Source organism: Sus scrofa, chromosome 12 (genome assembly GCF_000003025.6).
Source record: "Sus scrofa isolate TJ Tabasco breed Duroc chromosome 12, Sscrofa11.1, whole genome shotgun sequence".
In the NCBI taxonomy this organism is placed as follows: Eukaryota; Metazoa; Chordata; class Mammalia; order Artiodactyla; family Suidae; genus Sus; species Sus scrofa.
The window spans coordinates 13,564,128-13,576,581 of NC_010454.4; the positions used below are offsets into that span (position 1 = coordinate 13,564,128).

Sequence of the window (12,454 nt, forward strand, 5' to 3'; positions counted from 1 at the left end):
TATTTGTCAATATTTCAAACATGTAAAGAAAAGTATACTTTTTCCTAAAATTAATTGGCATAACTAACAAAAACGTCAGGTTTCTTTGCTTTTAGCTAGGATTTTGTCAAGTGAGTCCTGTCGATTTTCTTGTACTGACTTCTTACTACAGTCTCTGATCAATTGTTTAAAGGAAAGATGAATTACTATTATAGAATAAAAGCCATTTCTTTGTAAATAAAATGAGTAAAGCATGGGACTCAAGGGAGGAAAAGAAGATGGAGATGACAGATCAAGAACCATTCCCGTAATCACCTACCTGCACGCCCCTCCCCTGGGCTGCCTCAACTCCACACCCCTTGGGACAGCCAGAGCCTAAGCTCAGGGTCTCTGGTCTGCTGGCCCCTAAAGACGTCACAGGTTTTGACCCCTCATACTACCCACGTTCTCTCTGACCCTAGAAACTGTAAGAGACTCTTACAAGCTGCAGTATACGATGGGTTAGCAACACCGCCATCTGGGTCTGTGTGATCTCTCTGGAGCACAGGACTCTGGGATTCAAGTCTTACTCATTTTAAATGAGACCTCATTTGAGTATGCACTATAAAATTGGATCACAGTCCATTTTAAATGGGTGACAATAATAAACAATTTTAAAAAACACATCAGCTTTTTTTTTAAACGAAGTTACATATTCTAGCATAAGACAAAATGTAAACCTAAGTTTTTGTTTCCCACAGGAGATACATCTTAACAAATCGTTATACAAGAAAAAATAGTTTCATACTACTTTTATGTAAGCGAAGTCAACACAATAAAACATCACCCCAAATTTTAAATAAATGCTAAACAAGACCAGACTATGTGACTAAAAATGTTAACAATTTACAAAGAGAACTAAGATACCTCTGCATTATTATAAAAAGCTGTGCTATTTTTTTCCTGTACATCTTCCCCCCGTGCTGTAAAGAAAGTGAGGGGGTAGAAATCCTTGTGTGCTGGCTGCTTTCCACTGGCCATCAGTTTGCCCTCATAGAAGAGTTCAGAGGTGTAACTGCAGAAAAAGACCAAAATAATAAATACAGAGTAATCTATCATCAAAATTAATTTTACCCATAAGAAAAAAAATTACCTGTCAACTCTAATGTTGCTTTATGCCCATGATTAATTTTAATCCAAACATCTAATACCTATGACTCCAAGATCGTCTCCAAAATTAACCACAGCAATAAAAACTCCGAGTATGTCACTGCTAAAATGGATTGATCTGAGGAAGGCATGAAGCCAGAATATAGAAAGAAAAGGAAGAAATGACGACAGTTCAATACTAGATGAGAATCTTGCACTATGAGGAAATTTGCTAACTAATATGTTTTCTACACTAAAAATTTTTAAATGCACATTTTTACTCATGTGGATCATATACTTACGCATGAAAACACAAAGATCTACAGACACTGAAACAACACACACAAATGAAGGACATTGGAGTCTTCAACTGTAAAATGAACACTCTTTACTAATGAAGATATTATGTAGTACTTGATTCATCACTGACTGCAGCAAATGACTGGCAATATAAAAGAGGAATCACATTTTGAGATACTGATAAAAGCCATAGTTAAATCTAAATTTATTTTTATATCTACCCTATCGCTTTCAGAAAAACCTAAAAATAGGAGTTCCCATCGTGGCTCAGCGGAAATGAATCTGACCAGTATCTATTATAAGGATGCAGGTTCGATCCCTGACCTTGCTCAGTGGATTAAGGATCCGGCATTGCCGTGAGCTGCAGTGATGGTCGCAGACGCGGCTTGGATCCCATGTTGCTGTGGCAAGCAACTACAGCTCTGATTCAACCCCTAGCCTAGGAATCTGCATATGCTGCCGGTGCAGCCCTAAAAAGACAAAAAAAAAAAAAAAAGAGAGAGAGAGAGAGAAACCTAAAAAAGATTTTCACATGGCTGCCATAATCAGTATTATTAAATTATACTAAACTTCTAAAAATCTTCAGTTTTTGGTGGTGGTAGTGACTGCAAAGCTTTCCAGAGGGCTGGTAACATTCTGTTTCTTGGTCTAGATGCCAGCTCCAAGGGCATGTTGTTTGTGGCCACTCAGTGAATTCTCACTTAGGCTCTTTTTACGTTTACAGAGGCATGCCACATTTAATAAAACCCTTAAAAGAACATTAGTACTGAATTTCATGGTTTTCCTTCTTTCCTCCCTTCCATGCTTCTCTTCTTATGAAACAGCTTCCTCGTATAACATAGCCAGACACATATACACAGACCATTATGTAGTTTCTCAATGTTTCTATTACATCACGTAGTTTTACATACATATGACATATACTATATATTTAGTCGCAGAAAAATGTTATCGCTAGTAGAACCTAAAGTTTTCGTTTCTAGAACTGCCCTATTGTGAAAAATTACAGCTCTGACTTTGAAGTGTTCTTTACAGACATAAAATTAAACATAATTTGCAACACTAGGGACACCGTATAACTCTGCTGGAAATAACCTGTCCCTGGGAACAGTTTTCAGTTCCCTCCCACCAGACCACAGGAAGTGTGACAGAGGGGGCTCTTCACACCTACTTGATGATAGCTTCATGCGAGCGGTAGTTCTCACACAGGAGGATCCTACAAGGAAACTCGGCAGGGTAATGCTCATAGAGTCGATCAAGTAATGAAACATGAAGGTTTCTCTCCCTGGCAAACTCGCTGTAAACAAAAGGACTGAGCTGTAACAGATAAACATACAGAGAAAATTTAACTAGATATACAAACAGTATTTTTTTTTAACATACTTACAAAAAAAATCCACCATGCTATAATTTCTGATGCACTAAACCTCAACATGCTAAATGCTAGAAGAAGTCAAAAATATTTTCTAAGAACAATTTTACTACTATAAAGAATAGGCTGTATTCTAACTTTTCATTTCAGTATATTAAACTAACCTAGAGTTTCTACACATAAGTTAATAAAGGGCTCCTCCAACATAATAAATCACTACTATCAGTAATTTTGTGGATGCAATCCACTGCATCATTGAGGAAGTCAATCAACTATTTCACTAAAATTAATCAATTATTTAAAATAGTAAGCTTGGAGTTCCCACTGTGGCTCAGTGGTAATGAACATGACTAGTATCCATGAGGACACGGGTTCAATCCCTGTGCCTACCCAGTGGGTTAAGGATCCAGTGTTGCCGTGGGCTGCGGTGTAGGTAGTAGTTTCCACTCAGATCTGGCATTGCTGTGGCTGTGGCATATAGGCTGGCAGCTGCAGCTCCAATTTGACCCCTAGCCTGGCAACTTACAAAAGCCACCAGTGTGGCCCTAAAAAAAACTTAAATAAACAAATAAATAATAAAATAAAATGGTAAGCTGGCAGGATATACAGCCTATGACTTAAAAAGTTTTTCAATAAACAGCAAAAAAGCCATATTTATCTCTTAAAGTATAAGGAACCATTCTGATTATAACTTGACACAAAGAACAAAATTAAACTACTTCTGGCAAAGAAATAAAAACAAAATTTGTTCCTTTATATTCAAGTCTTTCCTGGGTATTTGGATAGCTACAGCTGCAACTATCATATAGGTGCAATCTTAACTGTGACAAAAGAGAAAGAACCTCAAATTGCAACTTTGTAAAATTGATAGTTTAATAGAAAAACTGCAATTCTCTTTCTAGGTATTAAGATCAGACACGCTCTTTGAGATTTTGACTATTATTTTTAATTAAGTGCTTTTTTCCTATGATAGTAAAAAAGGAACCCTTTGGAAAAACAAATGTTGAGGAGAGGAACTGGGGAATCATAAGAAGGATAATTTAAATTTGGTAAAGAAAAGTAAAAATAAAATATTGATACTATAGAGAACTGAACTTCAAATTAAGACACATGAAAATCTTAACACCGATGAACTCATTCACTCCATCCTCTACCAAAGAAGGAACAAAAGTGGTGGGATAGCAATTTTCCTTCAGAAATACCAACATTTGGAGTTCCCACCGAGGCTCAGTGGTTAATGAATCTGACTGGCAACCGTGAGGACGCAGGTTCGATCCCTGGCCTTGCTCAGTGAGTTAAGGATCCAGCGTTGCCATGAGCTGCGGTGTAGGCCAGCTCGGATCCTGTGTAGCTGTGGCTGTGGGGTAGGCCAGCGGCTACAGCTTCAATTGGACCCTAGCCTGGGAACCTCCATGTGCTGCAAGTGCAGCCCCAAAAAGCCAAAAAAAAAAAAAAAAAGAAATACCATTTTTCACTATTAGTACAGAAATATTTAAAGAACTTAAATGGGATACATGGTACAATTTCATAGGACGTTTTAGAAAACAAAATAGTAAATATCAAATATCAGTTTCTTTCAACAGGATGACTCAGAGGGCACCTACCTGCATGTGGTCACCAGCCAGGACAATCCGAGTGTTTTTAGTTGCTAATGCTAGAGGCATAATGGTTTCACACTCCATGGCCTGGGCAGCCTCATCTAACAGAATGTGTGTAAAAAACCCTACAAAGTACAGTATAAACATAGTACAATGTATTATAACAGTGATAGAGGGAGGAGCAAGCAGTATTTTTTCTTTTCTGTTAAGGAAAGAGTTTAGTGTGCTAATTTAAGAGCTGTGAGTACTTTTAATGCCAATCCTTAAATTAGAAAATAGTCTACTCAAAACACAGAAGTTGAAAGAAATAACTATTTCACTCAATAATAGATATGGAAATGGCATCTGGTGCTAAGGGCCATGAGACTAATAGTTAAAATCAGTACATATAAAAAAGACAGTAGTTTTTCACCACAAAGAAAGAAAAGCTGACAACAAAACAGTGACAGGCTCAAAGTCCTTTCACTATCTATTTGCTAAAAACACCAAGAATAAAACAATGGTAGTTTATAAGTAACTTTAGCCAAAGCATACATACTAGGCATTAAAATAAAGAAAATCCTACCCAAAATCTAATATAAAGAGAAAGCTATAATCCAACTTTGACCAAAAACGAAGGTTATCCATTAGCAAATTCACCATTTTAATTGTCTAGGTTTCTTTTGTGTGTGTGTGTCTGTCTATAAGTGTGTTTGTGTGTGTGTGTGTGCGCATAGACAGATTATACCTAATTTTTTAGTCTAAGACCCTATCCTGGCTGAAAAAACAGCACCAGTCTGCAAAAAAAAAAAAAAATGACACCACAAATATCAAAAATGGACATCAGCAAATACCCTCCAGAGACAAACACCTACACAGTAGGCATAAAGAATCTTTGTACAGAACGGAGGAAAAACATCTTTGCCCCTAAAAGAGGGGAAAGAAGCAAAAATCTCCTCGCTGCCTCAATGTGAAGAAGTAAACGTCCACTACTGCCAAGTCACTGCCGTAGAGCAAAGGGGGCCTCTTTTCATTCGCACAGCAAAGAACACAGTGGCTTCTCAACAGAAGGACAAGTTATAAAACTCTCTGGATTAATTAGCCTCCTGTGAGTTGGCCCAAGGATAACAGAGGTATCAGTAAATGTTGTCTATTTAATGATAGCAGCCCAAGCATGATTTGGGCATGTGTATTTTTCTCCCTGTTGAGAAGAATTTGTGGTTTTTGTCTTACAAGACTAATTAAGGAAGATGACTATAAACGTAGGATCAAATTGGAAAACACAAGACTAGTGAAAGAAAATCTGTTTTCATTAGGTAACATTTTAATTAAATAGAGCTAGGCTTGAATCATGAACTGAATAAATCATGAAACTATTGTACTACTGTATAAGCTAGTAAAAGTAACTTGAATTAGTCAAACTGATTTATCCTGAGCTTTGGTTGTCCTACCTGTAAATTAACACTCCACAGAGTTGATATGAGAATTACATAAAGTATAAACAATGTCCAGAACAAAGCAGATAGCTGACTTCTAATAAGAATTCGTCTACACTGACTCTTGCTCTTCAAGGCCATTCTTTAACTCACCCTCACAAAAATATACTGTTTATGAGATTTGGGTGTATAATTTATGTATAGAGTATAATCATAAAGTAGTAAGACTAATTTAAAATAAATGTACCAAAATTTAATTTCAAATAATGCTGTTCCATTCAAAGTCAGTTGAGAAAAAAACGTAACTCATTCCAATGATGCAGTCATTGTTCAAAACATTTTTGAAACTCTGCTTTTGTAACTGCCCTCATCAGCTAGCCATGAGCTGCACACACAAGTCTCATTACATGAGAGGCACGTCTCACTTTCCTTTTTTTTTTTTAACCCCAATGGCTAGGTTTGATCACCTACCTTATTCATCACACATGTCTCAGATTTTGAAGCTTTTTCTAAAATCAAATCTATGCTCAAAAAAGGAAGTTTGGCCACCGTTCATTCATTTAACATAAAGAGAGGTTTATCAAGGGCCTCCAGGTGTCTATACCCTGGGCCAAGTGCCAGCAATGCAAGGTGAAAAGAACTGGCTCTGCGTTCCAGGGATTTAAAAGAATTTGTCACTGACTCTGAAAGCAATTCCAAAAGGAAAGAGCAAAAAAATGCTAAGCAATGTAACAATTATAATACAGCAGTAATAAGTGAATGTTCTTCCAAAGCAACTAACTTAAAGTGATACCACAGTTTGATGGTTAAATTCTGCCATATTATCAGAACTTCTTGTCACCCTATAGGCTGTACTTGGTGTATTCGTTTGATTTTACATAGTTCCTGAACTTAAATATAAAAATCTTAATAGTATGTCATTTAAAAAACCTGTCATAATTGTTGTCTCTACACTATATTAATGCAAAACTATTTTTAAACATGAGAAAATTGTAAAAAAAAAAAAATACTTATAGTGTCCAAACATGAATTTTTCACATGATCAATAGTAAGTAAATACCATCTGATCAACCAGAAAACAAACAGAACAGCAATCACTAGACTGTCTAAACTAGGGGTTGACAATTTTGTGTGTGTGGGAAGGGTGAACAATATTTATTTTAGGTTTTTTGGCCATACAATCTCTGTTGCAACTACTCAGTCAGCTGCCATGGCACAAAAGCATCTATAGAAAATATAGGTAAATAAATGGGCATGATAGTGTTCCATCCGATAAAACTTTATTGATAAAAGCAGACAGTAGACCAGATATGGCCCATAGGCCACCCCTGGTCTAAACTGAATGCAGGAGCCCTATGCATTCAGATACCCTATCTGTGTCTTGGGTCAGCATACCAGGTTCAAGATCCAACTGACAGAGGTACTGAGAAGTATTCAATGTAACAACAACCACTCGGTGTTTAAGAATATCTTCTTTCTGTGGCATCTGAAAGGTGGAATGTGCGCTTGAGATCAAACAGTACTGATGCACGACTGGGTGGACAGTCTTTACCCAGCGATTTCTGAAATATACCCTATAAAAGAAGATAATATTTCCTATTTATAAACATCTTACCATTATCTGATTACCAAATATTGACATTATGATTTTAAGACTACAATATCTGGAAATTAACAAATCTGATAAACATTAACACTCTACTGGATTAGAATTTAACATATAGCTTTGACTTCTACCAAAAAAAGAATCAAGCAGAAAGTATATACATTATAATAAGATAAATATCTAATTATTCTTAAGCATTCAGATTAATCTTACAACAGAAGGACACACAAAGAGCTTCATAAGAATAGGGTTTTTTTAATTCAAAACATTCCCATTTGGGACTTTTTTTCTAGACTATTCTTACAAAAATAAACTTAACTTATATTTTCATTATCTATGCTAATAAGAAAATAGTGAATGGCATACTTACAAAAGCAATTTAAAAGTAATTGCATTTCACATTAGAATACATTCTTTTTTTTTTTTTTTTTTTTTTTTTTTTGTCTTTTTGCTATTTCTTGGGCCGCTCTCGTGGCATATGGAGATTCCCAGGCTAGGGGTCCAGTCGGAGCCGTAGACACCAGCCTACGCCAGAGCCACAGCAACTCGGGATCCGAGCCGCGTCTGCAACCTACATCACAGCTCACAGCAACACCGGATCATTAACCCACTGAGCAAGGGCAGGGATGGAACCCACAACCTCATGGTTCCTAGTCGGATTCGTTAACCACTGCACCATGACGGGAACTCCTAGAATACATCATTATACCTATATTTAAATAGACCTCTACCTAAAGTTCTGGAAATATAAAAGTAAATTTACATTTTGGACAATCAGAAAATCTTAAGAAAGAGGAACTCTTCCATTAATTGCAAAAGAAAAATATTAATGAGCCTCATGCAACAGATAACTAGGGTGGTCCAGAGATAATTCATCCAGCCATCCACCCACCTCCCTATCTCTAATCCACCCATATCACAAAGATCTACTGGGTATCTACTATGGTCCGGCACAGAGGCAAATCTCACGGCTTGCAAGCTTTCATAAAGACTTTGAATATAAAGCACAAATGAACCTTTCTGCAGAAAAGAAACCTATGAACTTGGAGAACAGACTTGTGGTTGCCGGGCAGGAAGGAGAGGAAGTGGGATGGACTGGAAATCTGAGGTTAACATAGATGCAAACTACTGCCTTTGGAATGGATAAGCAATTAGATCCTGCTGTATAGCACTGGGAACTACATCCAGTCACTTGTGATGGAGCATGACGGAGGATAATGTGAGAAAAAGAATGTGTATATGCATATGCGACTGGGTCACTTTGCTGTACAGCAGAAAATTGACAGAACACTGTGAACCAGCTATAATGTAAACAATAAAAATCATTAAAATTTAAAAAAGACTTTGGATTTACTCCGATTTTAATGGAAAGCTATCAGAGAATTGTAACCAGGCACATGTCGTGTGACACGACTTACACTGGTAAAGGACCCCTCTGTTTCTTTGGACAGAATACATAGTTTTGGAGGGAGGGAGAAGGTTGGACAGTGATGTGCTGGTAAATGTTGAAAAACCAGCTTTAGGGGCAGAGGGGATGACCTGATCTGTAGTGTTTGCTGGTTTCTGTAGTATAAAACCTACTACCATGGCCAATTTCAAGCTACCAACATGATGTAACTGAGCATGAACTTGGGAAGACAGGCACATGATTGGCTCTCACAAACCACTACAAGCTGCTTCCACACACTACGACTGGGAGAGAGACAAGAGCAGTGGAAAACAGCAGAGACCAGTTAGGAGACTGTTGTAAGGATCTGGACAAGAAAAAAATGCCAGCTTAGACTAGGGTGCTAACAGTAGAGACATGAAAATCTCATCGTACTTTTTGAGAATAATGCTGATAGAATTTCCTGATAAACTAGATGTGGAATTTAAAAGAAAGGATGATTCCACGGCTTTGAAACTGGATGAATGGCACTGGTGGTGAACGGGAGGAATGGATTTGGGATGGGAGTTAAGAATTCCGTTTTGGACATATACAGTAGTGCATGTCCAAGTAGAGACATCCAGTAAGCAGGGGAAGACGCAAGTGTGGAGTTCAGAAGAATGCCTGGGACAAGAAATATACAATTGAGACAATACTTCAGTTTTCAGACTAGACAAGTTCACCTGGAGAGTAAGCATAGATAAAAAAGAAACTAGTTGGAAGAACCACTTCACCATGTAGAGGCTGGGACAAGAAGAGGGACACAAGAACGAGACTGGGAAGCAGCAGTCAATGAAACAGGGAAGAACTTAGGAGACTGGGGGGGGTCCAATCAAAGGACACAAACTTCATGTCACTAAACCATGTGGACATTTTCCGGATACATCAAGTTACTTAGCAGCAGCCAATCCTGTGGTTGCTCCCTCCTTGAAACACTCTCTTCCCTCAGCTGCCCTGACTCAGCCTCCTTTTGCTTTCCAGCCACCTCTCCAGGCCAGGGTTTCCCAAGGCTTAGTCTTCAGTGCTCTCCTCAAGCTCTATTCTCTCACCTGACAATCTCATCCCAGCCCCATGGCTTCAGTTATCACCGGTGCCCACATGACTCACACATTTTTCTCTCTGCAGCCAAGACCTCATCTCTGAGCTCCAGGATGCATATCCATTTATTTTTCTTTTCTTTTTATGGCCACACCTGCAGCATATAGAAGTTCCAGGCTAGGGGTCAAATTGGAGCTGCAGCTGCCGGCCTATGCCACAGCCACAACCACAGCAACACTGGATCCGAGCCATGTCTGTGACCCATGACACAGCTCACAGCAACGCGGGATACTTAACCCACTGAGTGAAGCCAGGGATCGAACCCACATCCATCCTCATGGAGACTACATCTCCATGAACCACAACGGGAACTCCACAAGTCAACTATTTGATATCTGTTTCCTCTAGAATGCTTCAAAGGCAGTTCAAATGTAAAATACAAACACTAATCTCATAATCTTCTAAAATGTGTTCTAACCCTCCATGAAACAATTAATACTAATTATTGTCTTTTTTTAAGCAAAGCAAAACAAAACAAGAACAGCATCTAATAAACATTCCTAATTTATAAACTGTAATAGAGGAAAGTAAAGAAATGTATGATAGGAAGGACTGTGAAAGTAACCAATATCACTTCTAAAAGATATAAAAATCTTAAACATGTTTTAGGTTTCAATAAAAAAAAATGTTTAATCAGATCAGCAAAGCAGAATTTACCTTTAAATATATGAAAACTGTCATTTTACAAATTATCTGAAAAATCATTTTCAAATTATGATTCCATTAATATAAAGTATATGCATGTAAGCATATAAATTACTAGAAATCAAATGCCAAAATGTTAGTAATATTTATCTCTGACTGGTAAAAAGGACAGATAATTTTTATTTTCTTCATGTTTTTCTATATGTTCTGTATTTTCTTAAACGAACATTTCATTATGAAATTGAAAAAGTGGTTTTTCAAATTACTCATCAAATCTAACTCTAGGCACTGCTTCTTCCTCAAAGAAAAAAACAGAAACTGAAATTCTAAGTGTCACTACTGACTTTTTTTATAGTTACCTTGGGAGCTACCTAAAGTTGAAACTAGTAAGAATACAAAATTTGATCATTAGGCCTATTTCCTTAAAAATATAAAAGTCTAGTGCTGACTTCAAAAAGATTCAAATATTTTCTCAGTGCTTTTCATTTGTGCAACATTTAAGGTAGATGCTGTCTATAAGATTATTTAAAACACACCCAACAACATTTTTCAGTATTGAAGAATTGATGCTTTCAAGCTCATAGTAAAAAATGTGGCACCAACTATGTAATTTACATATTTCTAGAAACTAACCATCCACATACCCCACAAGAATTATAATGAAATTTAAAAGAGATTGTCTGATTATCATTTTAATCAGCTGAAATTGTATTCCTGTACTGAATTCATATGCAATCTACACTTCCCTAATACTGTTATTTAACAATACCACATGACAAGACCTGATCTATTTCTTCAAAGATCTATACGAAACAACATATACCTTCTATTTGCCTAGAAAACAGTAAATGCACACTTCCTCCATAGATAACCTTTATCTACTAAGCGGTAACTTGGCCAGAAGCAGATAGCTATCTTCAGAACCATACACAGAAAGAAACTATGTTTTCCTCTCTATCCCACTTTAAAATCTTCTAATTTTAATAAAGTAAGAAGTAAAAACTTAAACTAAATGCAATCTAAAAGGAATTTGAGGATGGATGGGGTGCTTGGGGTTAACAGATGCAGACTATTCCCTTTGGAATGGATTAGCCATGAGATCCTGCTGTGTAGCACTGGGAACTATATCTGGTCACTTATGATGGAGCCTGATAATGTGAGAAAAAAGAATGCATAGATGTATGTGTAACTGGGTCACCATGCTGTACAGCAGAAAATTGACGGAACACTGTAAACCAGCCATAATGGAAAAAAATAAAATCACTATATAGAAAATAAATTAAATTAAATTTTAAAAAATAAAATGAATTTTGAAACCTCCATCCTCAAACCATTTAAGTTCAACTTCTGGCAATGAACAAATAGAATTTCATACATTTTAACCATAAGTATGCATATTTAAACATATTTACTGTTTTAACTATTAGTGTTTATAACTATTTTCATACTTTATCACATTTACTAGGGCCCACTCTAAACTACAGTGCTGTCGCCACTCTAACGCCAGAGACAAGACATCTTCAAGGTCATACGTGGACACTTAGTGCCCTCTTGTGTTCTCTGCCTTGCAATCTGGGAGAATTCAGATAAAGCTGATCTCCCCAGAGGGCTCAACCATTCTAATTTTCTCTATTCCATCTCCCATACCTCTCATATTTGCTGCCCATTAGGAAAATTATAAATTAATTTGAGTTACTATAATAAGAGATGGTACTAATAAATCCTAACATTTCAATGTATTAATCCTCCTAGGAAACACATTCACAGGATAACATCTTTCCTGAACAGAAGCACTATGGTGAAAACGCACAGCCACATAAAGGTAACGTTCGGTGTACCCAAGCCTTCTCTTATATTATTCCATTTACTAAACGAAATAACATCAAC

At 36.9% G+C, this 12,454-nt stretch overlaps 1 protein-coding gene across 9 annotated transcripts in view; it reads right to left on the reverse strand.

Moving 5' to 3' along the window:
* HELZ (helicase with zinc finger) overlaps nt 1–12,454 on the reverse strand; it is a 166,429-nt gene that overhangs the window by 75,577 nt on the left and 78,398 nt on the right. For all 9 annotated transcript variants that reach the window (XM_021066748.1, XM_021066745.1, XM_021066750.1 and 6 more), the window contains 4 exons: nt 7,188–7,366; nt 4,384–4,502; nt 2,579–2,724; nt 886–1,033 (listed from right to left, as the gene is read on the reverse strand). In XM_021066748.1, coding sequence (XP_020922407.1) covers nt 886–1,033; nt 2,579–2,724; nt 4,384–4,502; nt 7,188–7,366 — 592 coding nt within the window. The remainder of the gene's footprint in view (nt 1–885; nt 1,034–2,578; nt 2,725–4,383; nt 4,503–7,187; nt 7,367–12,454) is intronic.